The sequence below is a fragment of the Bactrocera latifrons genome, unplaced genomic scaffold (genome assembly GCF_001853355.1).
Source record: "Bactrocera latifrons isolate USDA-ARS-PBARC rearing strain unplaced genomic scaffold, ASM185335v1 scaffold_38, whole genome shotgun sequence".
NCBI classification, from domain to species: Eukaryota; Metazoa; Arthropoda; class Insecta; order Diptera; family Tephritidae; genus Bactrocera; species Bactrocera latifrons.
In genome coordinates this window covers 431,019-458,611 of record NW_017537023.1, presented here as the reverse complement: position 1 = coordinate 458,611, position 27,593 = coordinate 431,019, and the positions used below count along the sequence as shown (strand labels likewise).

The 27,593-nt window shown below is 35.4% G+C and overlaps 4 protein-coding genes across 4 annotated transcripts in view; 2 read left to right on the top strand and 2 right to left on the bottom strand.

The window, feature by feature from the left end:
* Positions 1 to 2,472: 2,472 nt before the first annotated feature.
* On the bottom strand, positions 2,473 to 4,513 carry LOC108972121. The gene is made up of 3 exons (XM_018938601.1): positions 4,366 to 4,513; positions 2,841 to 2,961; positions 2,473 to 2,741 (listed from the first exon to the last, which is right to left on the bottom strand). Exons 1-3 carry the CDS (start codon positions 4,437 to 4,439, stop codon positions 2,538 to 2,540), a joined length of 399 nt encoding a protein of 132 aa, XP_018794146.1. The 5' UTR covers positions 4,440 to 4,513; the 3' UTR covers positions 2,473 to 2,537.
* A 1,588-nt stretch (positions 4,514 to 6,101) lies between these two features.
* On the bottom strand, positions 6,102 to 9,665 carry LOC108972113 (probable serine hydrolase). Its single transcript, XM_018938591.1, has 3 exons — positions 9,384 to 9,665; positions 8,871 to 8,945; positions 6,102 to 7,282 (listed from the first exon to the last, which is right to left on the bottom strand). The coding sequence occupies exons 1-3, from the start codon at positions 9,472 to 9,474 to the stop codon at positions 6,435 to 6,437; spliced, it is 1,014 nt and encodes a 337-aa protein (XP_018794136.1). The 5' UTR covers positions 9,475 to 9,665; the 3' UTR covers positions 6,102 to 6,434.
* Positions 9,666 to 11,057: 1,392 nt separating this feature from the next.
* LOC108972107 (gustatory and pheromone receptor 33a) lies at positions 11,058 to 18,375 on the top strand. Its single transcript, XM_018938586.1, has 5 exons — positions 11,058 to 11,087; positions 14,357 to 14,787; positions 16,745 to 17,137; positions 17,710 to 18,175; positions 18,247 to 18,375. The coding sequence occupies exons 1-5, from the start codon at positions 11,058 to 11,060 to the stop codon at positions 18,373 to 18,375; spliced, it is 1,449 nt and encodes a 482-aa protein (XP_018794131.1).
* Positions 18,376 to 26,779: 8,404 nt separating this feature from the next.
* Positions 26,780 to 27,593, top strand: part of LOC108972111 (probable G-protein coupled receptor CG31760) — a 35,446-nt gene continuing 34,632 nt past the window's right edge. Inside the window, exon 1 of the mRNA XM_018938589.1 lies at positions 26,780 to 27,016. The gene's annotated coding sequence lies outside the window, so the exon portion shown is untranslated. The remainder of the gene's footprint in view (positions 27,017 to 27,593) is intronic.

Sequence of the window (27,593 nt, the reverse complement as noted above, 5' to 3'; positions counted from 1 at the left end):
ATACATCCAATTATTGATGATTAAGTGAAACCAAATGTCGAGCTGCAATTTCGGGCATCAATTAGTCGGTTATCTTCGCGCGATGGTCGGCATTGACGTTTACGTTCTAACCGGCATCATTTTTGAAGCAATATTGACCTTTTATTCCACCGGCCCACAAATCACATCAAACCCTTATTTTTCTGGCTGACAGTTTTTGAATATCTTCATGCTGTTCTTAATCCGAATCACGACAATTCTGTTTGTTTAAATACCCATTGAGCCAGAAATGGGCTTCATCGGATCTTCTCGGAACTATTCTAAATAGCCCATAGAGTAAAGCAATGTCGTTTGGGAAGGATTTTATTCGCTTGATAATGGCATTGATACCGCCAAACTGGTATCCCCAGCAAACCGTAAATTATTTTGGATGCAACAAATTTTTCTGAACGAAAAGGGATTTGACCATTAGCAACAATTTTGTTTGTTGACGAAGCCATTAGAGCAGAAATGGACCTCATCTGAAAAAATGATTTCTCTGATTTCCCGATTCCCCCGATTCCCGACTTTCCGAAGAAAGTGAATTGCGTCATAATTATAGACAGTTCTCAAGCGTTATACCAAAGTTAAAGGTGAAATGCTGAAATGAGAAACCTTACTGAACACACTGCCAAAGTTTTATACAAATTCATAAACAAACAGGGCCAGCACGAGCTGTCGAAAACACTTCGCCACAAATGGCAGACCCTGTACATATATTTGGAAATCTTCTCTGAAAACTTGAAATTAATACAAAAAATATAATAGTTTGGGAATTATGTGCTTAGATATAAGAATTTTTTAGTTTAGTGCAATCGGCTCCCAAAACTTTGAACTCGTTTTTCTCGAAACGTTGCTTTCAGAGTGGGTGAACAAACTTTTTCTAAAACTTCTAGACCGATCGACTTTAAATTTCATAAGAACTGCTAGATATATTTGTCAGGTAATGATCATAAAAAAATAATTAAGTTTGTTGAGAACAATCTCGATTTTTTAAATTACTATGTAGGCTTAGAAAAATTTACTTTTTTCATTGGGAAGCCGGAATTTTGTCTTAAATAAAAAAACTTTGGGCATTACCTGTATTAATCTATAATAATAATAACTTTTTATGTTTTTAGATTTGAACTAATTTTAAGCAGAAACAACTTCCTCACCGTCAGACATCTTTCTATGGTGTTTTTGAGGGTCGGCTACTATACACATAGTGTTTCGTAATAAATCACCGATTATAAAGTACATTAAATTCTGTAAAAAATTTTAATGTTTTTATGATCGGTAAAAATTCCTCTTACAATGTCACGATTTCAAGCTGGCGCCTATCAGAGTCATTACGATGCAGGCGGGCGGCCCCTAGCGAAGGCTGACGTATTTGCCCATTTATTTCCTTATGATGGATTACTTCTGGATTGCAATTGCATTCTCAGAATGGTGAATGGATAATACAACGGCCAGTTACCTGGCGATAGGTATAAAATGCCAGGGGTAGACACCCCGAATCATAAAACTCAACATGGAGGTCAACGAAGGAACGAAGCGGACTGGGATATTAGTACAACGTCGGTGGGAGACGAAGCTGCTACCAGCGGCGGTCACAGTGACCTTATGAGCTACGCCGCAAGCGGCCACATCTCCATTGCAAAAGAAATAAATAGGTTGTGAGGGGTTGTAATACTACTGATAAACCAGTTTTGCCGCAGCTCATGAAAACTGAGAACAAGAAAGTGCTGTAGGCATTAACGTAGAAAAGGAATAGGAACTTCTTCGCTTTCCTCAGCAGGCGACCGAGGGTTCCAACTCTGTCAACACAAGAGGGTCCCGGACGAAGCCAAGAAAGGAGGGGTTAAAAGCGAAAGCGAGGTAAATGGTGGCTCAAGCGTCGGCATCCTAAAGGATGACCACTCCTCATGTACCTAGCAACTAAACTCCATCTGGTATCGCAAAGGACCAAAACTGGTCTATGCGTACCTTATTAGCCTACCTGATTAACCTAACATCACCTAATATTTTTATTAAATAAATACTAAAAAAAAAGTTCATAAAACAAAGGCATTTTTTCTGACTAGTAAGTGGATATAATCTCTTAAGCAACCCATCTAGACTCCACCTTCGCAATACAACTTGTCCTCCAGATCTATGTCAGACCTTCGAAATAGTAACATAATCTTTACAAATTTAATCTTTAATAGAAATGCAAACAGAGAAGAGACAACACGAGCTGAAACCATTAGTGGCAAACGGTGTTTAAAAAAATACATATGTATATCGGATAATGTTGAACCTCATTAGAGCGAGTATATAGTAGTATAGTAAACAATTTTCCTATACGGTCGGTATGAAAGTAAGTTTATATAGATTTATATAGTCATGCCTCTAAGTAGTTGTGAACTTATTTTTCAAACATGTATTGAATATTTTTTATTTTATATACTAAATAGTTGAATTAGTCACAGTTACTATGTATAGTGTAATTAAATTTATGGTTTCATTATTCAATGTTGTTCTTTCCTTTTCTCGCGTTACTTTCTTCCTTCAGCCGCTCTGGTTGGGTCTAGTCCCCCCGATGACAACTCGTGAATTTGCACTTGCTCGAGGCGTGACGATAACTGTTGTCGTGACGTTGCCAATTCCCGTTTATAATTCGCTATGGCCTTTTCCAGTATTTGCTCAACTGGTGAGAAAGTGGAGCGAGAACGTAAACGCGCTTTCGCAATGTCCAAAGACTGCACAAACATACATAAAATAAGTAAAAAGTATTCCATTATAAACATTATCGCATATAAATTTATATTAAGTAGTTGATTTTGGAAATATTCTCACACCTTGAGTAAGTTCGTGTTTCTCTCAATGGATTCCTCATATGAGAGTGCCTTAGTTGATTGTGCCGAAGTCTTTTTCGCTCTTTGTTCCTCTAATTTCTGTAATTTATTTTCATCAGCTTTGCTGCAAAAATAATTATTATATATGTATATTTTCTAGATGCATATTTATTTACAATTTATAAATAGCGTTAATAGGAAGACCAACGAAGAATTTCGAAGAGTGTTAGGCGTCTAGCACGTCAACTATACAAAACAAACCGAAGTAGGTGGAATATCTTCTTCTTCTTTTTTGGCGTAGACACTGTTTACGCGATCATAGCCGGGTTAACAAAAGCGCGCCAGTCGTTTCTTCGTTTCGCAGGCTGGCGCCAATTAGAGATTCCAAGCGAAGCCATGAGTGACATATAGAATTTGATTTTTGTTCGTCGAGTGAGGACTTTGCTTCTCATCTGCCACGACTCTGATTCTCCCATCTCCGTTGCTATCTTCTTATTATACCTTCATTTATTTCTTATATTGAGCTCTTGTTATTTTTACTTCCTTATGCCAGAAAGTCAATTGGGGTATTAGCGCTTTTAACTAATATTGCATCACTTGAGACTGTTCGGTAGGCTGATGCAGCCTTGATGGCTGCCCAGATCTCAGCTCCGTATAGTACGACGTTGATTGTCGTAGACATTAGAAGCTTTCTCTTTTCTTGGCTGGTGCCCCCTATGTTGGCCATTAGTCTGCTAAGTTGGGAGGTACTTTTCTCACTCTTTTCTGCGGCGTACTGGATTTGTACCATGAAGATAAGTCTGGGATCCAGTCTTCGCACTTCTTCTGTGTCTCGTGCTGTAATTGTGGATAAAACATTGTAAATTCCATAAATTGGTGTCACTAAGTCTCGGGCTGTTCAAACAGGCTTCGTAGGATCACGTCCGCCAAGTAAAGTGCACTCTTTGGTATCTGGTGTACATCATACATGCGTCATCCAATGCAGCAACTCTTTGAAATTGCGTCAAAAACGTTTAAAAATTAGTCTCACAGTTGCTCTTTTTGCCCGTAGTGAACAAGCATCTGCATTCGACGGTCTGCCTCATTACCCTCCGTTGTATCGAGCTCAGCCAAAATTAATTTAAACTAAATTACCGCAGATATTGTTCTTTTTCCATTATTTCTAAAACTAGTCCGATTCGGCCGAAGATCGGCTACTGTCGTCTACGAGAATGTATTACATGAAAATAAATTTTCTTTATTTTTTTCAAATTCATACAATAGTGACACCACCCGGCGTTTAGGTTAAATATTTAGAAATTATATTTGTCGGACCACCCTGTATGCAAATTGAACATTTGTTTACCTTTGTACAATAAGAAAATATCATTTCTAAAGCGTTTTTTGTCTGCATATAATCCACAAAGCGCATATTTATTATAATCCAAGTCTCATTGTTGCATTTTATGAATAAATTAAATTTTTTTTTTTTCATTTAATAAATAAAATGCAAGTGTTTTTTTTTTAAATTCCGTTGGCAATTACTTACATTTTTTCCAGCCGCCTGTCGATCTCTGCTTCCAGCGCCGAGTATTTTTCATTAATTTCGCTTATTGCATCCATACTTAATGTGTTCGACAACAGTCTGCTGCATATAGAACCTTTAATTTATTTTAATTGTGAACAAAATGAACACATTTTCACGGCTACAGTAACACGTGTAGTAAAAGCAAAGTAAAGAAATTGTAAACAGTCGCACCTTGCTTACAAAACGCACTGTTGTCAAGACAACAACAAATGCATATCAATGGGGTGGTTGGCTGGTCGCCGCTTTACAAATGCAAATACATTGTTTGTGATGTTATATGTAGAATTTTTTTATAATCTTTCAACATGTTGTCAAGAGTAATATAGTTTTGTTAAACTAACGGTTGTTTGCAATGCCTAAAACTATACTTCTATATTTGTCTTTGTATCAAAATGTTTTAGATAATGGTACGAATTGTTTTCTGTGTGTTGTCTGACATTCCTTATTACACAAGTATTAAATGTTATGCAATAAGTCGCTCAATATAAGAGTTTTCATAACAAAATTTGCGAGAAAACAACTTTTACAGGAACTTTTAGTTAAAATTCAAAATAAAACAAGCAAAAACATTAACTTCAGCTGCAACGAAGCTTTGATACTTTTCTCAGTTGCATTTTTATAGCATAAAAGAGTATAAAAATATATTTGTCTTGATTTCGAACTTTCAGTTTGTAATGCAGCTATATGCTATAAAGGTCTGAACTGAAGAATTGGTTCGGAGATTACAGCGTTGCTTTGAGCAATATTATGTGCCGAATTTGGTGTAGATAACTTGTCAAATAAAAAAGTCTTCCATATAAGAACTTCATTCTGATCTTTCAGTTTGTATGGCAGCTATGTGCTATAATAGTCCGATCAGTTTCTTCGGAGATTTTAGCGTTACTTTGGATAATAACTCATACCAAATTTTTTGAAGATATCTTTTCAAATAAAACAAATTTCCATATAAGAACTTCATTTTGATCCTTCAGTTTGTATGGCAGCTGTATGCTATAATGGTCCGATATGATAAATTTTTAAGGAGGTTATACTGTTGCCTTGGACAATAATCGAAACCCAATTTGGTGAATATATAAAAGAGTTTTTCAAACAAGGACTTGTCATTGTTTGAAAAATTCAGTTTGTATGACAGCCATATGGTATAGTGAACCGATATCGTCGGTTTCGACAAATGAGCAACTTCTTGAGATAAAAATGTCGTGTGCAAGATTTCTGATTCGTAACTCAGCAACTGAGGAACTAATTCGCGTATATTCAGAGAGACAAACGAACTTGGCTTAATCAACTCTGACCGCTACGATCATTTAACTTTCATTTTATAAGCACGTTTCCTTGTGGATGTTATAAACTTCGCGGCAAATTTAATATATGCTCAGAGTAATGAAATCAATCCAGACCTTCGCCTAGCCCGAATATATCCGTCCTGGTTACGTAGACATGTCCGTCGTGGGAACGTTTATACTATTAGCTCTTCCTTATTGGTTATTAATAAATTATTTTTGCATTAATTTATACTTATGTAGCATTTTATTTTGTTCATTAGCATTTTTTCAGTTGAAAATATTTTCTTTAATATTTAGAAATGGAAATTTTGCAGTACCTCTTGTCCTCATAAATTTTTTAGTAACTATAGTTTTTGTAAACTACGCTTTAGCATCAGTGACATACATACAAACAAGCGTAATTAGCAAAAACAATAAATAACAAGAAGAAGAATATTCAAAATATCACAATTTAAACAAAACTTTCAAATTTATAATATGTTAAGTAATTCAAATCGAGTTTAATGTTTTCGAATTCCGGTTGAATGCACTTTTCATAGACATTCTGTAGTACAAATATTTAATACTTGATTTGTGCCTCCACTTGTGAAAATTAATTTCAAAAACCACATTATACACACAATTACTATGACTTATATAAGCATTTAGTTGACTATTTCGTTTAGTTTTGTCTCTTATAAATATGCATGTATGTAATATTTTTATATGTAAGTAGCTTAAAGCCTCCACTATGTCAGACAGTCATACTTATGACTTCAGTATAAAATCACTAATAATGGGCGCCACTCGCTCTGGCGTTACCAAATGCAAGTGATGCGTGCCAGGTACTTTCTCGAATATCACCAATTTTGCATGCTTTCGCATCGTTTCAATTACTTCCGCATAGAATTGGGGATTTTGGAAATTCATACCAGGCTCTGCGCGTATATTGAGTACTTTACAGCGTATCTGCTTGGCATACGCCAGTACTTGCTCCATTGTGAACATGCCCAGGAAACTCACTTTCAAGCGTAAATCTCGTAAGAAATTAAAGCCATCTTTCTGCACTTCCGGTGGTACTGGCATCATGCCGCGTCGCATTAACACTTTCACGGACTCCTCATCCACCGAGCCGTCATAGGCATCTAAAACTAATTTGATCATCTCTTCATAACTATAGCATGGTAGTTTTTTTAACGGTAAATTTTCATAATCCAGAAATTTATCTAAAGCCCAGCCAGTAGTGGCTGCCATACGTTCGACATCACGCACTGTCGGTCCAGCTATATCAATATTGATGAGTTTATCTACTTCTTCGGGAAAGCTAGCTGCATACATGAATGTGAGGGCGCCGCCCATTGAATGACCCAACAATGTCACATTTTCCCATCCATAGAGACGCACTATACGTCGTATGAGACAAATGCCATCCCAAAAGATGAAATACTGCATACCCTTGGGATAATGTGAGGACTTGCCGTGTCCTGGTAAATCGATGCAGAATATTGGAATGTGTGCGGGTAGCAGTGGACACAGGCGATCGAATGTGCCGGCATTGTCTTGCCAACCATGAAACGCTAGTACTGGCTGACGATTACGTGGACCCCACCATTTGCCTGCAAGTGGCGATAGGAATGTAATACACACATTTTTCATCATTATTATTTGATTGGTTATAACACGTTACATGCATATAAGCTAATTTCACGGAACACAAAAATATGTATTGCAAAAACAAAAAATATATGTATATGTGAAAAAATGTATAAATAATAGAAAAAAATAAATAAATAAAAAAATAAATAAAAATAAATTAAACAAAATGAAAAATTAGAAATAAAGTATCCAAAATAAAAAATTGTATGAAGATAAAAAAAAAATTATAATAAATAAAACAAGTATGAGAATTAAAAACAAAATTATTAAAAATAAAGCAAATATGATAAATAAATTAAAATTATAAAAAATAATTTTATACTTGAAATAATATAAAAAATTAAATACGTTGAAAAAATAATAAAAATTAAAAAAAGTATTAAAAAAAAAAAAATAATAATAATAATAAAAGTTAGAAAAATTAAAAACGTAAATAAAGAAACAAAAAGTTTTTTTAATAAAAAATAAAAACCAACTTTTGAGTTTACTGTTTAAAATTTTTTTTACAATATTACGTCATTTTTAACTTTTGTAATTTATATTTCCGCGTCAAATAAATATATACACATTTACGTTTTTCAAAACACTGTTTACGCTCCCTAAAATGGCCTATGAACACTTAACTATTATTCGTAATATCACAAAGCAAATCACTGAGTTGCTTATCACCATTTTCGAAGCGATAAAGAAAGCGCACATACGTATAGCAATAAAGTATTTTTAAATATGTATATATGAAATTTTGATTACTTTACTATCGTAACACAAAAACCAGTTATACCTATTCCCAACAACGAAATGAAACCTAATACATATTGTATTTCACGGATTAAGGCAAATAAGCATCAAAACCATAAAGGCGCTGTTAATTTTCAAATTTTAACACTGAATTAATTGAATAATAATAATTGAATTAATCAAACAAATTTCGTTACGGACAAATGACTAATAAAATAGTCTGGCTATTATCAATATAAATATAGCACCATTCAAAAAAAAAATCAAGAATGTGAAAGTAATCAATGCTATTGTATGCAAGCACGTTTGTATATGTATTTTTTGTTGTACATATTCAACAAAAAAACGGACATTAATTATATTAAAAAAAACAATTCATTGTTTTTGTAGTGTTTTAACTCAGCAAAAGCTGAAAAACTTATTAAACTTTAGCGGAAACATGAGTTACAATCGAATGATATTTGCAATTTGTAAACAGGCTACGCGATTGAAAAAAAATTATATTTAAGCAATACATTAAAAACAGCGCATTTTATATTTATAAAAGCCGCCCGCTTCAATTCTTTACTTTATATGACTTCCTTAATGTATAAATTTAACATAAAAAAAATTATCAGGCGTTTTAGTGCGTAACACTTTAGATACATTTGTCACAGGTGTCAAAAATAAAAAAATACCCAAAATTAGTCTTGTTGTAAACGCGATTTGATTAGTATCGATTACAATAAAATAAATTACATTGCTTCTAAAACTATCTAATTCCATCTAGACTCAAATCAATCCCACACTTTAGATAACAAGATAACATACCAGCTACAGTACCCCATGGTACATCAAGAGTAATTTCTTCCCATGAATCTTCACCTCTGCAGGGGCCGTTGCCATCTGTAAGCAATAACAAAATTACAATAGACGTCCGCTAGAAATGCTATTACAAAATCTTGCAAACTCATTCGCCAAAATCAGAGCTTAGACCGCTGCCGCAAAGGCTACATACATACATTGTGCACATGTATCGCAAGAGCGTGTGGCGTAATATTTACTATTGTGCTCATGCACATACATATAAGTTATGGGATATGTATGTATGCACGGTAGACATAATAAAATAAACATGTCATAGCTTTTTTTTTTCATTTAAGAGCGCAGCTGTTTGGCGGATGCCGTAGCTTTCTTGCACATACGCATCTATTAAGTAGAGTATGTGTATTAAACGTGTATGAAATGCATTCACGGTCGTTTCCGCAAGCACAAATTTTCATTAAAAAGCTCTTTGACACCTCACTCATTAAAGTATTTCGATTTTTTAATTTATACACTAACTTGTTTTTGGTGTTGTGGCTGCATTTCCATTTGTACTAGTGCTTGCACCATTCAGATCAGCTGAAGCCGCGCTTGAGTTGTTCGAATTCATTTTACGTATTTTTTGTTATTTCTTTAAACGTACAATGCAATTGAAAGGCAACGGCTGCGGCTACACTCCAATAAACTGCAATTCCCCAAAGCGGTTCCCTCAGTATATATATACTGTGGCGGTTCCAAAGCGTTTGTGAAAGGAAAAAGTTTAATTTGACAAAAAAACTTTCTGATTGACACAGAAAACATAGAAAATCAGCTGACAACTTGTACTTTGGAATGTTGCCACATGATTTCTAAATCAGCTGTCAATTGTGAAGTTGCCAGATTAACGCTATACGGGCGTGTTATGGGAATTTTTTTAGAGATTTATTGATCAGTCCTAGTATAAAAAAACACATTTAAAATAAAAAATGAAGTTCAGAGGTACATAATACCAGTGCAAAGTGTTCGAATTCACACATTATCCCTTGATGTAAATGGTTATTTTTATTCTTATTCTTATATATTCTTACCTCAGTCTGTGTCGGAGCACTATTACGTGGAAGGCTGTCAACAAAGTGCCGAGAATTTGTAATGCCTTTCCAAATTCATAAAAAAATATCTCAAAAATAATGAAAAAAAAAAAATAATTGTCATTCGGCATGATTCAACAAAACATACTGAGGTAAGCTACCGACTCTTCTAAACTTTGAAAACATATCTTCATTGAAAATCAACTTTCAATATTTCAAATTAGTTTTCACAGCTTTACATACATATCATAAATTATTATTAAAAAAGTCTGCTTCAGAGAACAGAGACGAAAATTTTGCAAATGTTGCATAAATACGTGGCTCGTTCCATATTATCTGCTGTGCAGCCGCAAACAATGCGAAACGGAATATTTAAGCGCAGCTATGAGGCCACTAGAGCTGGTCCACCAAAATATCCAATAAGCAATCTTGATTTCATTCTACTCGGTGGAGGTTTCATCTTTACCATCTCCATAATGCCAATCTGGGGCTTAAAGCAGGTACTGAAATGGTCGGAAATCCACAACTCATCATAAAATATATGTATATATCAGAATATCAGAAATTTGTACCAAATAAATTTAATTATTGAGAAGTAATGTTTGTTTGATTCAGCAAGGGACAACTCATTTTTCTTGATTAAACAGAATTTCATTTGACGGAATCTAGAGCTCATGCTTACAGGGCCAGTTCTTCACGTTTTGAAGCAGATAAATGTTGCAGGGACCATAGTTTAGACGGTTTGATTGATAAAATGGATTTGTAATCCGAATTTGTATTATATTTTAAAGATGGGTTAAAAAAAACTACTACAAATAAGTTACGGTTAGTGGTTGGTGGAGCTCCTAAACAAGTTTGTAGTTTCTTGCTTGCGAACTCGAGTTGCGCAGCGCGTATGTGTGCGATGACTTTACGGTTCCCAGTTAAAAAATGTGTGACAACTTTTCATTCTACATTGTTTATTATACCATAGTAAGGTTTCACAGTTATAGAAAGCTGTCCGTCTAGTAATACCAAGCCATTACTCCGTTATTTGGTACCCACATAATTCTCTGCTATAACAGTAAATATCATTAAATATTCTATAAGAAAGGCATCACAACTAAAGTGCCATCGTTATTAACGGATGATCCAAGTTGAGGTACTTTTTTCAATAGCCTTTTTTTGAAAATTCACGCATGAGTCGTGTCAAGCTGTCATGTCATTTTTGTTCCGTATTGTTAGGCATTTCATCATGGAAATACTTACGCCTGCACAACGTTTAAAAATCCTTCAACTTTATTAGGAAAAAATTCCAAGCGACATCGCTTCATTCTATAGGTTCTTGAAAAGTTCCAAGAAGAACCGACGTTTTCGAACCAAATTTTGTTCAGTGATAAGGCCCATTTCTATTTTCGCGCCATGACAACCTACTACTTCATGACTGCAATTGAAGCTTGTGCTATCGGCTACATTTGATTTCAATAAGGCGACGTTAATGGATTTATTGAGACATTTCGGTGGCCACCAAGGTCGTGTAATATCAGACCGTTTCGTGTGGTGATATGTAAAGTATATGGATCTTCCTTTATAATAAATATAAATAATATAAAGGGCCCGTTTCTTACTTTGTGAATGAATTCCTAGAATTACCATTGACTGTCGATTGGGACTTTAAAAAGATAATTCGTAACATCCGTATTTGATTAAGAAGTGCTTTCCCTGGCAAAAAAAAGTTTTAATACAGATTTTTGACTAAAAAAAAATTCAGTGTATTTTTCGAATCCAAAGGTTTTGCATTAATATCGATGAACTGCATCGGTAAAATTTCGAAATTTATAGACCTAACACCAGGAGAGAGATTATTATTATAATTAAGTAATAAACACCATATTACAGTTATTATTACTGAAGCTGATGTTAACCGCTAAATAATTTCTTACAGTGTATATTGTTATTAAACTAATTGAGATCCTTGTGTCGTTCAGGTTGATTGAATAGATATTATCGCGCATTGTTTTGAACTGATAGCTCAATATTATTGTTGTTGTTATATATTATTATCTGACACTTGTATAACAATAATTTCATTCGTATTAAGTCGTGTGTAAATTATCCGAACATAAAATTAGATTAAGCCTAATGTCCCATAAACGAATATAACAGTGAATTGTGGAGAGTATAGTTGAGTGGTCGCAAGTCGGCACAAAATAACGGAAAATGAATTTATTGCTGCAGATTTTTTCATTGGTAAATTAAAAAAAGGAGCAAGGAAATTATATAATATAAATTAAAAATAATTTAATTTTTTTATTCCGGATACGAGTGACCAATATTTTCTAAAAAATATTTTAAACTTTTTTATTCGGCTGCTGATAATAAATTTAATCGGATTTGCCTCAGGAGAAGTGTCTGTGAATGTGAGGAATGTGACGGTAAAACTAATGAGAGAGGCATGTAATACTAATGTTCTCTTCTTCTTGCTTTTAGTCGCAATCGCTATAATTTTTGAGTTAAACTAACAGCTCAATTACAAAGTTCCCGGACTTCTGTAGTAAAACACATTTTTTGGCTATAGTTGTTTTTCGTTTTGTTTTAAAATAGGCTTGAGTTTCGGCGCCCATCTTTTCATTCCACGATCTGAGAACAGAAAATAGTTGTTAAGGTTCAAATCTGGAAAATATGGTGAATGCAGAAGCAATTCGAAGCCCAATCCATGGAATTTAGCCATTGCTCACACTGACTTGAGACACGATGCATTGGCTTGGTAAAGCAGGACTTTCTTTTGCTTCAAATGCGGTTCTTTTGTGGCGATTTCGACCTTCGAACGCTAAGTAAAAGTCGCTGTTGATTGTTTTTCCTTTTTCAAGGTATTGAATAAAAATTATTCCATCTCATCCATATATGTATATAGAATAACATTACCAGCCAACTCTTGCGTTTTTCCAAGCTTGGAGCTCGGTTGACTATCGATTGGACTACGGATGGAAATTATGGAGCCATGTTTCCTCATTTGTCAGATATCGACACAAAAACTCGGTCTCACTACGCTTGATAATCTTTTAAATACTGCTCTGAATCACCAACTCGTCGTTTTGTTAGTCAAAAGTGAGCTCGTGTGGCACCTACTTTGAACAGACCTTTCTTATACCCAAATATTCATGAATGATATAATATACATGTACAGTTCATACATATCTTTAGAGTGTCTGCTATCTTTAACAGCTTCACTTCACGGTCATCCAAAATTATTTTGTGTACACCGCTTTCGGCACTCATTTTATCACGTCTGAACTTAGCATACCAGTCCTTTATGATTGATTTTCCTCTGGAGGTGTCCGGTAACTCGTAATCAAGCCAAATTTTTGCCGCAACTATGTTTTTCCCCTTGAAAAAGCAATATGTTATCAATATTCGAAACTCCTTTTTTCCCTTTTTTGCCCAATAACCAAAGTTGCTTCACCCGAAATTAAGTAATTCCCAAACGAAGAACTTTGGCTCCCTTTCTTCAAGAAAAGTTTATATCTTGAAGGGGTTTAAATGCCTATATCTTAGGCTTCGCATTTTTTTTAAACCTAACGACGGACCCAACATGTCGATAATAACCGTTTAAACTCAATAAAATAAAGGAGTTAGTGCTTGAGAATCGAATTAACAGCCAGAGATCTTACTGGCACCGTTTGAATATCGGAAGGGTCAGTGAAAACCTTTTTGAAAGATCATTTGGCTCTAATAAATGTGAAAGAACAGTAGGTTCCAAAATCACTAAAATTTTTTTAAAGACTTTGTCGCGATAGCGTCTGTGAAACAATGCTTTCCGACTACCAGGAAACAGACGATCAATCGGCCGAATATTCTGGCCAAGGTAAGTCGAAGCCGATCAAACTACGTCAAAACAGTTCAAAAATAAAGGTTATGTTGACGATTTTCTTCGATTATCGAGTTGTGGTGCACTCCGAATTTTTTCAGACCAGCCAAAGTGTCAACAAGGAATTGGTTATTTAAGTGATACGCGTCGTTTATGCGTAAAAAGGCAGAATAACTTCTGATTTTTTCACTACGATAATGCACCGTCGCATAATGTATTGATTCTTAATGCGTTCTTCGCTTAATTTTCAACGAATATTCACCTGATTTATCTCCGTGTAACTTCGAGCTATTTGGCAAACTCAAACGACCACTCCGGGGAAACCGTTTTGAGTCAACTGAAGACATTAAAACAGAATCACTAAGCACATTGAAGGCTATTTTGAAAAAGACGTTAGCACAAGTATACGACGATATAGAATTTGAAGAATAAATTAAGAATTTAAAATTATTAACAAAGTCTTACTATTCTTCTGCATCTGCAGGTTTTGAGATCATCAAGAAAGATATAGTTACTTATAAATATTTTTCTTACTCCTTCCCTAATATATAATATATTATGCTTGTCTCTTATGTTAGCTATTTGGCTTGGTGCCGTTCAATCGTACGGAATTTGACTCAAATCTCATTGTGGACTATAGCATCGTACTTGTTATGCCAGTTTTCTACGTCTTTTGCTACTATTATGTCAACTTTCACCCACAAAGCATCTTTAAATTGACCGAATGCAACAGTATTTGCAACTTTAGCGGTAAACTGCTGATGCATTTGGGTTGCTTTTTATATTTAAGCATTTATTTTCTAACGTTACTGCGTCAGAAAAAGTTCTACATAGAGTTTGGCAAAAGACTATATGAAATCGATGAATTATCGGAAAAGTGTATCCAGTTGGTTGGTAATCGCAATAAGCTGTTTGTGGCAAAAACGAAGCGCTTATTTTATTTGACCTGGATAATACTATTGGCAACATTCGCATTCGCAATATTCTTTGATGTGAGCCATATTTTCGAGTAAGTTTAAACCATAAATTATTATTTTTTATTCATGATTATTATTATTATTATATTTCGCATGATGAATATTTCGAGTATAAGTTTCTTCAGTATATAGGTAAGGTTTATTGAGATCGATGTTTTATCTTTCCGACAAGCCAAATAGGCTCAATCAGTTAAGGAGATTTTACTTTGTAGAGACCCTATTCAATGAGAGTTGTGAATCAATAGAAATATTGCCGGAAAAAAACTAGTCCATACAAAAATTTGTTACTGATCGGTCAGTTTGAATCGAAGCTATTTTTTAATGAGGGCGAGTGTGAAGTACCGTGCAGCGAGCAAGCGAGGAAGACAGGAGAGATAGCCGTTTACCATTAAACACACGCCATGGATTCCATTGCCCGACGTCAATATCGTGCAATCGTCAGTACGAGAAACTCTCTCTGGTGGTTGTGGGAATTCCGAGATATAGAAGTTAAAGAACAGAGAGGATACCACTCTGCGGAGTCCCTTGTTTAATTCTTCTTAGTTCTGATTTTTTACCTCGAAATAGTGAGGATGATTGACGACCGCTCAGGCAGTTCATGCTCCACTTCAGTTCTGGAGGGAGCGCGGTTTTTTTCGATGTCCTTCAGTAGCGTTGTATGACTGACTGTGTCAAAGATACAAATATCGTTCTCTCGCAGAGTGATTTCTGATTAAGGCCACGAACTATCTGGGCGTTTATCACGCTAAGTGCTGTGGTGGTACTGTGCCCTTTTCGGAAGCAATGCTGCTGGATTGCTAGGCTGAAGTGATGGTCCTTAAATACGCCGCAACAACATGGTCGCCTGAATGCAGTGAAACACAGACGAAGACGCTCAAAACTTGTCAGAATACTGCACTTCGGACTACTACAGGATGCCTCCCAGTTAAGGAGCATAATGAACTCCTCTCCCAGCAGTTCCTGCTGGAGTACTTTCGCAGAAATCATCCCTGCAGTTACCTGCTTGCAACGGAACCGCCTCTTAGGTAGATCAAGAGGTCATTCCTCAAACAATGACATCAAATAATACGCCGAACGGCCGTCGGACCCAACTAACTTCCGACAAGCACTGACCGCCATTCACAGTGGAGCCAGCAACACTTTCACCGATTCCCTCTCAGTGAATGCCGTACTTGTAGTCTAAACAACACACATTGCAGATGAAGAGCTCGAGTTTCCGTTTGAAGCGCTTCGTTCTGGATACTCTACCATGTTAAACTATGTACTACTTATCCAGCATAGATCCCAACATATCTAATATATGTCCTGCGTGCAATGAGAATGACACTAGCCACCTCTTTGAATGCCCCACTAACCCTACTCATCTGACACCCATCTCTCTTTGTTCCGATCTCAAAGGGAACTTTGATGAATAAAAATTACGAATTTTGTAAACTGAAAGATCATCTTAGAAAAGTCAATTAACTGGTACAATTAAGATGGTAATTGACGCGTTATGTTTGATCTTGTGGTGAAATAGTCTTAGGTTTCTTAGGACTTAGGTTCGTGTCTCTTTCGTTAAGTATAGCTGTCTTTTGAAATATTCCGATATTATGCTTGATGTTCAGACCTCCTCAATTTAGCTTATAGTCTTCTCGTCTCTCGCTTTGATACTACTTTTTCTACCAAGTAAATTTCTTCTATCTTTCATTAAAACACTTTGAATGTTAAAGCTAAATTGAGGAGGACTGAATATGAAGCACAATTTCTGAATATCCATAGATGAATATATGTAGACTTTTGCGTAAATATTTTCTTAATTATACACAAAGACTTGATAAATTGAAGAGAATTAGAGGTCGGAATAGTAAAATTCAGCATTTTCTCAATCGGAAGAGTGTATGGACATTCCGATTACAAACAGACATTAACAATTTTATCAATCACCAAAATTTTATATAAAACTATTTAGTATTATATATTATAATTTATTTCACTTTTCATTCCCAGCTACTATGGTCCATATTGTTTTCTAACAAATATGGTCTTAACATTTCCATATGTTGCCGGCAGCATAGTACAGGGTATGTTCGCATCCTATGTATCGGTGATTTCGGAGCGTTTCTCCACGCTAAATGTGCTCTTCGAAAAAATCAATCAGGAAAGTGAGAAGAAGAATTCACCGATTGCCGTTATGGATATTGAAAGTGATACTAGAAAGGACAGCAGCAGAGGTCCAGCAATTATTAGTGAATTGTCAAAGCGAAAAACAGCTGGTTTGCAGCAGAAAAACGCAAAATTAGATGATTTGAGCAACAATGATAGTGATTTCGCTGAGGAGGATGACTCGGCAGATGATGCGTATAGCTTTGGGGAATATGATGAGACGCGCTCAAGTGATGGGTGCGTATGAAAATGTGTGTTCGAAGAGCATTTTTGTGGTTGTATGTTAATAGTGCTTAAGTCGACTTAAATTTTGGGGCGCAATTTGACTTGTGCCGAGCAATTTATGCGGAATTTGAAGTTTTATTTTGAGAAAAAAAAATTTGGAAGCATATGCTTTTACTTATTATGAAATAAGGGTTGAAATATGTATCATCTCTTTGTGAGTATTCAAAACTCTTCTTCCGGTCTTAGACCAAGAGTCCGTCCTTCGGGTAGCCAAAAAACAGCCTTTTGAAGTTCACGCAAGTGAGGAAACTTCTCTGAGCGTCATTCATTTGGGAGTGGCCAAAAACGATGCTTTTATATATGACTCAAGCTGCTTACGATTTCCGCTAAGTATCCTATGGGTAGCCAAAAACCATTCCTTCCCAGAGTAGAGCGCTGGGTTTGGAACCCGCCACGTAAATAACACCTCCAATGAAAAGATCCCGAAAAGTCAATGCTATTATCTCAGCTTAATTGGACTTAATTCATTTTAACAGTTAACTTCAATTTCGTATATATAGTAATATTTTTTGCAACACTTACAGCAAGACCTCCGAAATAAATTTGCCCAGCCTCTTTAAATTACACGACAAGATACTCTCACTGAGCGTTTTGGTGAATGCGGAGTTTGGCGCCCAGTGCGTACCTTATATGGCGGCCTGCTTTGTTATCACCATATTCGGCATATTTCTAGAAACCAAGGTCATGTTTATTGTTGGTGGCAGAAACGAACTCATGGACTATGTGATCTATCTCTATGTCATATGGAGTTTCACCACCATGATGGTCGCTTACTTCGTTTTGCGTTTATGCTGCAACACGAATGCGCACTCCAAGCAATCGGCCATGATCGTACACGAGATTATGCAGAAGAAACCGGCCTTTATGCTGGGCAATGATATCTACTATAATAAAATGAAGGCGTTCACATTGCAATTTCTACATTGGGAGGGTTACTTCCAGTTCAATGGCATTGGCCTGTTCGCGTTGGATTATACCTTCATCTTCTCGGTATGTCAAACGTAGTTCATGTTTGCAAAAATCATTTTATTTTTATCAAATAATAATTACAAACATTACAGACGGTGAGCGCGGCCACTTCCTACTTGATTGTGTTGTTGCAATTTGACATGACATCGATTTTGAAATTAGAGGGTCTTACACCGAGAGTATTGACACCAGATGCAAACGCAGCGGCAGATAATTCTTAAAGCTACTGAATAAAATATTTTTATAATATTTTTTAATAATGCTACTAACTTTTTTATTAATATTTTGCTAATTAGTAAAATGTAATATTTTCCAAGTACTCAAAAATAATATAAATGCTCAACTATTTGCGTCTTCGAAGATCTTGATGTAAACTAAAATATTTTTTTTTTCATTATCGATATTTATGCATTAATAATAATTGTACAAAATTTTTGAAAATATAGGTATTGTATGTATATATCCTTTTTTATAGACATGCATTGCCTCAACCCTTACATAATCGTTTCAACTTCGGGAGCTTTACAACAACTTTATGGCATATACATACACACATCGCCTCATACATACTGACAGCTCTTCCTGCATTTACACTTGCACTAGACTCCGAGACGTAGTATTTGTTTTTGTCTTTATTGCAGGCACAGTATGCCTTGCAAAGCTGGAATTTGAAAACTGCAGCAATTTGCGCTGCAAAATCGTGGTAACTACATCCTAAACTGATAAAGTTTGTTTCCTATTGCGCGCCAGCTAACTCAATTCCATGCCAATATAATTTGGCGCAAATTCAACATGCAGTTAGGGGTAGCTACCCACAAGGAAAAATATAGAGTAAGGATATGAAATCAGTTCTCTCGAGCATTCGGTGTGCAAAAATAACAGTCCACAAACTGTTTGGAGTTTATCAGTGTGGCTTTAGGCCTAGACAATCAACAACTGACCAGATATTCACCATGCGCCAAACCTTGAAAAAGACCCGTGAAAAGAAGAACGACATACACCACCTCTTCGCTGATTTTAAAACCGTCTTCGACTGCACGAAAAGGAACTGTCTCTATGCCGCTATATGTAAACTTCGTATCACCGCTAAGCTGACCTAGACGAGGTTTCAGACAAGACTTGACATAGTCCCAATGGACGAAAACATTCCAGCTTGGAGAATATTCGACGCGGTACCTACCAGAGGAAGAAAGAGACCTCCACTCCATGGGAACGACCTGTTTTAGACAAAAAGAGAGATTATTTCTGAATTTCATAGAAATTTCTTACATAATTGGTTGTCAAAAAAATCTTGCGGTATTATTTATTTATTTTATTTTATAATGGTTTGATGACTCATGCCCAGCTCTTGACCGATGCTACGGCTGCTACTATGCCGGTCTCTTTCGACCAATTCAGCGATTTTATCGCAATTTTCGCCGACAAGCCTTCCGGAGCGTGGCGCATATTCGACCACCTCTACACCAGAACGAAAACCTTGAAACCATCGTTGTGCGGTGGAAATGGAAACTGTATCGGGTCCATAAACTGCACAAATTTTTTTGGCGGCTTGAGATGCATTTTTGCCTTTATCGTAGTAGTACTGTAAAATATGCCGTATTTTCTCTTTGCTAAATGTTTGCGACGTTATAACTCACGAACGACTTAAAAGAAACGACAATCAATCAAACACGTGTTAGCGCGTGAAATGAGCTTTCCAAAAGGGTATAGCATGACCCGATGTGACGAATAAAACTGGAACTACTACCAACTAGCGAAAATACCGCAAGACTTTTTTTGACAACCTAATATTAGCGGTTAGAATATGGGGACGTTTTTAAACATTTTTGGCAACGTGTCACTAAAAGTATATTATCCACGAATTTCAATGATAAACCTTACAGATTGACCGTTGTGTTTGGTAAAAAGTTAGTCATAAACACTAAGATCTACATATTTGGTGTCTGGGTACTTGAAAAGTTATAGTGAAATATCGAAAATCGGGCGTAAGATGAAATATATTTAAGGCAGTACTTGTTCGAAATATTCTTCTGATAACTTCATTGATGTTTGAATTGTGTACTGTAAAGTGAAAGAATCAAATTGTCTTTAAAACTTTGTTACATGGAAAGTAGGCGGGACTGTCATCCGATATTTAGCTCATACTCAGCGTGTATGGTAGGAATATTTAGATAACAAATTCATATAACAAATTTGGTTTAAATAGGTAAGGTACTATATTTTCTGAGATAAAGGATAAAGATGGATGGTGCCACGCCCGTTGCACAGTTTTTACAGCCCCACTGTTGTCTGATTACGGCCATCTGAAATAGCGACCTCTCTTAAATGCAGAGGAATACGAACCAACATTTTTCCTGCAGGGTGACTGCTATTACCTTTCCATTTTCACCTCCATCGCTCTTATTTGCTCTGCCGCAACATAATTTCCTCTGCGAGTACGGTGAGCAAATGCCTTATTACTCATCTACTGCCGCTTCCGTTCGCTTAATTTTTGAAAATTGCTCAATAAGGATTTGACTTAGTTTATTAAGTAGTATTATGGCTTATTAAATGTACTAAAAACATTTTAAGGTTTTATGATTTGTATATATAAATATGTATTTATAAATAGGATCTAATAAAAATGCATGCATACAATAAATGCATCCCCGATCTAGGGCAACTGAAATAGCGACTGAGCTTAAAAAACCGTCTGTCATGTAAGTTTTTTAATTGAAGACAAATATTATGGATGATGTATAGGGTGGACCACGAATCGTGCTACAAAAACAAGCCGCAATATATTCTTTCTGTGTGAGTAATCGACTGAATGGGCATAAGTGACACCCCTTTTGATGACGACCCCTGAAAAAATGTTAAGGATTACGGACATGCCTTCCAGGTGTCCCTTAATAGAACAGGCTAGGCTGCCCAGATGGTTGATGTTTTCGTAAAAGTAAAGACTAACATAACTGCCGTCCAAAAAGTGCGATTGACGGGACAAGACTTGAGACGAGTAGGCCTTATGGCATTTACTACAGTGGTCATATAAAAAAGTATGGAATTCTTGGTGAGAGAGAGATTCCGTTGCCGAGTCCTAGCATGCACCCGGTCGATGAACGTCTAGCCATAGTCCGCATCAAAGCGAAGTTTTTCAATAAATCGCTGTTATACTCCCACGCCCCGACGGAACAGAGGGACGATGTGACCAAAGATGATGCCAAAATCGTAGCGACTATACCGCAAAGAAGCTATCTTTGGCACAATGTCGGTAAATTCACTCTCTATGATGAAACATCCCCAAATGGGTTGAGGCTGATCGACTTCACCGGTAGCCGAAATATGGTTATCTATAGTACTAGATTCCAGCATAGGAGAATTTATCAAGCTAGCCAACCAGATCGCTCATGTTGTGATAGACGAAAGACATGACTCCAGACGTGTATATGCTGCGAGGTCCTAACATTGACTCAATCCACTGTCTTGTTGCAGCGAAAATACGCAGTCGCCTCTGTGCAGCAAAAACGTACGTCAACAAATACAAGGAAAGTTCGACGACGAGAAGCTGCAATCACAACAGACAGCCCAAAGATTTTCTACTCGACATACACTCCTGCTCTCTGAGAGTGATAAGCAATACGGTATAAAGGAACTGTGGGATGGAATTACAAGTTCCTAACGTACAGCTGCAAACGGCACCACTGACTTTCCGAAAAGCTAAAAGAACAGGTGGTATTAGAGGAAGTGCCGTGTCGCAGCGGAGAGAAAACAGACTGCCTACCTCGAACCGTTACAATTGACTACAACATGTGCGGGATGGAATAAATACCGAGAGCTGAAGAGGGAAGCGAAGGAAGAGGAAGAACTCTACTCGGTTGGAAAGACCAGGTAAGCGATGTCTACGCCAATAAAGAAAAATAATAATATTTTTATTATACATTAAGTTGAGACAGAAAAGAAATTGGTTTGAATTTTACAAAGAACGTTGTTTGTCAAGATTTTTATATTATTCTAATTTGAATTGATTTTTTTTTACTTAAAAAAAAAACTAGCCTCTTCGACTTGTTGCCCTTCATATCACATTAAACTAAATTATTAACCGTCTGAATAATATATTTGAATACAGATAACCCAATTTTCTTTTCTAGAAAAATTGCTTTCAGTTTGATCTAAAATTTGAGGCTAAATCACCTACTGCTGAAACAGTTTTGACACCGAATTCTAATAGAAACTTTTTTCCTTAAGTTAAAAATATAAGAAAAAGTTGGAAATTAGTGGAAAATGATATTAGAAAACGTAATAAAAATCATTTCATACTTCCCCCGTACCACAAATATACCAAAAAGTGCGAAAGTGAAATCGATTAACCGGTCATTACAGCTTGCTGCTTACAAGCAATGTGAATATTAAAGGTATTGAAGGGTAAAATAAATAAAATTAACAAAGCTGCAGTTGCAGTTATTGACAAACATCAAACGCTAAAAACGATTCATACTCACGCTGTAAAAGCTAATATACCTGTGGCTGGATACATACACAAATATTTACTTGCATAGGCCACTTGTAGCCATTAAAAGCTTTTGGTTGTACTACAGGTGTCCGCGCTGTGGTCTACGGTGCTTTTCGGTTATATCATATGTGTAATGCAGTTACATACTCGTATATACATGCCTATATACACTTGTGTATACCTTACATATGTTAATATGTGGAGATGAGCGAGTGCATAATGGCATATTTTCTCTGGCCAAAGCGTGAGTACAGGAGTTACACGTTTTTATCTCACACATTTCGGATGCTCAGCTTGTTGCTGAGATGACAAGGCAGTTTTTATATAATGTATACCCTTTATGCACTTTAAAAATATATATTTTGTTTTACTAAGATTTTCATCATATTTTTTTTTTAGAAATATTTGAGGTGATTGACGAAGAGAAAAACGATATCAACGAGAGAGAACAATTATTTGTGTTGAGTTTATGTGGAAGTAGTGGCCGAAAATAGGGTACTGATGATCTCTAGATATTTGTCAATCATCATTAAAAGTATTTCCAGTGAAATATTGGATTCGTCTACTCAAAAATGAGACAAAAGAAATTTTTTTCATATAATATACCAGGCGTTGAAGATATTGAAATTGTTAATAAGCAGTAAGGATTAAACATATTAGAAAAGGATGAAAAAATAAAAAACATGAAAAAATTTATTTATGGGAGTATGGGTATAAATTAATCTTATCCCTCGACCTTAACATACACACCATGTTAACACACAACATCGACTCAGACTCACAACACTGATACGCAAAATTCACCACACTCACTATATCAACACTTACAATCCACATTACTGTACACCAACCACAATCACACCACACAAATCATACAACCGGCTTCCTCACAAAAAAGGGAATAAAAGTATCAACGAGGGGATCCCTCATACATTCGATAATTACAGCGATCTCTTTCACGTTTTTGCGATCATACCACGCCCGGATTGATTTCAACATGAAAATTGTGGGTAATAAATAAATCTATGTACAACTTTAGACCTGACAGTTTTTTCACATAACCTCAAAATTTATATGAAAATTTCGAATTATTAATTGTCTAATAAACGAGTTTTCAACAAACCAAGTTTTTGGTTTTTACTTTTAACTTTAACAACTTTTCCTTCTTTCAAGAAATTCGGTATAAACTAACCTGAAAACTAACCTTGGGTTAGATAAGTCTAATGGCCTCGTGAGCCACATATATACCAGTTTTGGTCTTTAGTGATACCAGATAGACTGCCGTTCATGAGAAGAAAACACTCTTTAAGACATCAGCGCTTGACGTGAATTTCAATAGATTCTGCGACCGCACTAAAATGTTTGAAGCGTTGCCTTGCGAGGGCGGGAAAAGTACAGAAGACATTGTTTTTCTAGTAACTTGCTTTTGAGATTTCCTACAGTCTTCGCGAAACAGGCTAAAATTTTCAACAAAAAATTCTTGTGCCATAATAACTGATTTTTTAAATTTTTTCAAAAAACGCACAAAAGATACCACTATTTAAACTTGATTTAATTATTAATTATTAAAATAATTAAAAACTATTAAATAAAAAGTAGATGAAGTAAAAGAGGAACTGGGGGACCAATGAAGATATCGGGATAAAACTCTGATCAATAATGCCCTTTTTCCCTTATAATAGTAGCGAAAAGTGGACTGCATATAAACATTTTCTTATTTTTTTTTTTTCTCATGAATAGAAAGAAATCATTCGGGGACAAGTTAGGACTCCGGTTAATAACTGTTTTTGAACGACCTTCCCAAAATTCCCCTTCGTGTGATCTACGACTTCGATTGAAACGATGTAGCAGTAAATGTCAATGAGCATCGGTATTAACAGATGTTGAATGAGAACTGCGCCGAAGACGCATTCCTTTCAATAGCGTTTGGAATATGGAACAACTGCACACGTAGACAGACGGGTTAATGCAGAGCTCCAACGGGACAAATTAATATCAAGAAACTCCATTTTGCGACTTGTTTTTGATGGGGTTATGTCAAGCACGAGGCGTCCGCACAAAACCTAGAAATCTGACTGAATTGAAGTAGTCCATTAAATCCTTAATTAAGACAATTCCGACTTCAACCTTTCAGGTTGAAGAGCTAGAACTGTTTTTGGGTGACCTTCCCGAAATTCATCTTAGAGACGAATCGATCTCGATTGAATTCACCATACCATCGTTAGACACTGACTCTTGATAGAGCTTTATCGTCCAAAATTTAGTTAAGTTCATCTCCGCATTTTTGATGAGTTAGTCCACTTCGAAAGTTGTCTAAATAATCACTCGAAAATGTTCGCGGTTGGACGAGATGAATACTGTAAGTTACTGTAAACAAGAAAAATAACGCTCGTTTGTCAAAAACTTCTGAGTATTGTGATTGCAATACTAGTGCCAAATACCGAAATTTATTTAATAGAGATTAATATTTTAAGTTTCTCTAAACAAAGATTCTGAGTTTTCTGAATATATAAAAGGGAGTCTAGGTATCTTTACTGGTCTCTCTAATTTTTTGATGAGTTAACCCACGTCGAAAGTTGTCAAAAATAATCGCTCGAGAAAGTTCGGGTTGAGCTGGCATGAATATTTTAAGTTACTGTAAACAACATAAATAACCCAAAACGTTCTGAGTATGCACTACGTCAAAAATTTTAAACTTTAATTATATATAATATATATATTTAAGCGATAATATACTGAAACAACTTATTTTCACTTATGTTGAAACAGGATTTTGGTTTGCAACAAGAAAAAGTAAATATTTTTAAATAATTTTTTAAAGAAATTTCAAGCTGTCCATTCTACAGTAGCATTTATGAGAAAATATGGATTATTGCAAACTTATTACATTAATATTTATATACATATCTGAGCTACACTTTTAAGTTTCATAATATTCGAACATACCTAAAAAACACCTTTTATAAATATGCACACACACATTCGCATTTATGCTATATTTCTAACAATATTTGTATAACTCCAATAAATATACCTAAAACCACAAACACACACACATATATATATATATATATATATTTATATGCAGAAATTTGTTTGTTTTTTCTTGATTTACCACACCATAATATTCTCATTTCGCTCTCGTGATTTTCACAATACTTCAGTAGCGGCAAGTTTATGCTAACTGATAAACCGGCACGCGCATATCAACCGTTGCGTATACGTAACTCTGCTGTTGGTGGTGGACGGGGCGTATACGTAACATTCGTGCGTTCACTGCCTATTCGCTTGCACTTCGCCGCTTGAAGCTACATCAACGGCGCTCTCGTGTACGACTTTTCAGTCTGTGACGGCAAACGAAGCGAACTGGACGTGCTCGGAGTAAAGCGGCAGCTTTTTCAAAGCCAACACTGGTGTTATCTTGCAACACCAGTGAGAGTGTGTGTGGAAAATTTAATTTTGTATATTAGAGTTTAAGCTTTGATGCTTTTAAATATAACTCTGCACACGCATGCACGCCTACAAACATACTTACATACATGGTTATGTGTACGGAAATACTGCTGAAACAGTTGAAGTGAAACTAATTAGAGCTTAGAACCGTTATATGCAGTGTTAAAGACAAACGCAACTGCTGTTGACTATCGGTTAAATATCATACACACATACATACATACACACGGGCGCATATACATACATATATAGAGATATTTTTATGAGGGATTTGTCGTGTGGTTATTTTCGTCCGGATTCGCTGTAATAACGGTTCACATATTCATGCACAAACATGTTAGCCTAATCATCGCGTACATAAATTGTGACCGACAAACCAAAACAAAAGAAAGATGAAATGATGGCAGCTACTAGTACTTGTAGTACATATAATGGCCATGGCATCTTCCGTCAACCGTCCACACCGTTTTGTGACAAAGTCCTTGAAAAAATGTGGCAAGCAGCAAAAGAAATGAAACGCGCGTGTGCGGAATTGCCTATCAGTGTATGTTAAATCGGTAATGCTACAACAACAACAGCAGAAAAAACAACAAAAGCAAAAACTACAACAACAGCAAATATAAATTTAAACAAAAACAACAACAAAAATAGTAACAACTAATACAAAAAAATAACCACTACAACAACAAATATAAATTTAAAAAAGAATACAACAAATTTTCGTGAAACAAATGTGCGTAAGTGCAGACTTTAATGTTGCGCTAATGCTTGCTCTAACTTAATATGACATGGCAGTCGGCGTAGAAATACCAAAATAAAAAAATATATATAAAAACATAATTTCCGTAAATATGTCAACTAAGCGCGTGTCAATGTAGTTTTTTGATGAGCCACAGCACAGTTTAACATTCAACTAGAAGGTAATTTCAAAGTCACAACTTTGCTTTTGACTACCAAACAGTAGCAGTACATAACTATAATAAAATGTTGAAAGAGCTTAACTCGACATAAATTGCGAAGCAGTTTGAGTAATAGTTAAAAAAATATAGCAAATTTTCTTAATATTTTTTTTAAATTTTTTTTTAATTTTTTAAAATTTTTTAAATTTTTTTGGTTACATTTTTTTTATTTCTAAATTTTTTTAAATTTAGTTTAATTTTTTTTAAATTTGTTTCAATTTTTTTAAATTAAAACTCGTCTTGGCATGATCTACTACCTCGATTTAATTTCCAATACCATCGTTAGAGACTGGCTCTTGTTGGAGCTAGTACATTGTCAAAAATTTAACTAATTTCATCTATCCGCTCTTGATGAGTTAATCCACGTCGATAGTTGTTAAAAATAATCACTCGAAAATGTTCGCAGTTTGACGTGATGAACATTTTAAGTTACTGTAAACAATAAGAATAGCGCTTGTTTGTCAAAATTTTTTGAGTTGTAGCGAGTTTTATTAATTTTTAATTTTTTTTTTAGTTTTTCATTTTTTTTTTTATTTTT

Bases quoted from the DNA above. Each gene is read 5' to 3' on its own strand.
- LOC108972107 (XM_018938586.1), top strand. From the start codon at position 11,058: ATGATCCAAGTTGAGGTACTTTTTTCAATA. The intron at 14,788-16,744 runs GTAAGTTTAAAC...TTTCATTCCCAG, and splicing joins GATGTGAGCCATATTTTCGA to CTACTATGGTCCATATTGTT. The intron at 18,176-18,246 runs GTATGTCAAACG...CAAACATTACAG, and splicing joins ATTATACCTTCATCTTCTCG to ACGGTGAGCGCGGCCACTTC.
- LOC108972113 (XM_018938591.1), bottom strand. From the start codon at position 9,474: ATGAATTCGAACAACTCAAGCGCGGCTTCAGCTGATCTGAATGGTGCA. The intron at 8,946-9,383 runs GTTAGTGTATAA...TATTGCTTACAG, and splicing joins AGCCACAACACCAAAAACAA to ATGGCAACGGCCCCTGCAGA. The intron at 7,283-8,870 runs GTATGTTATCTT...CGCCACTTGCAG, and splicing joins ACCATGGGGTACTGTAGCTG to GCAAATGGTGGGGTCCACGT.
- LOC108972121 (XM_018938601.1), bottom strand. From the start codon at position 4,439: ATGGATGCAATAAGCGAAATTAATGAAAAATACTCGGCGCTGGAAGCA. The intron at 2,962-4,365 runs GTAAGTAATTGC...TTATTTTTGCAG, and splicing joins GACAGGCGGCTGGAAAAAAT to CAAAGCTGATGAAAATAAAT. The intron at 2,742-2,840 runs GTGTGAGAATAT...ATGTTTGTGCAG, and splicing joins GAAACACGAACTTACTCAAG to TCTTTGGACATTGCGAAAGC.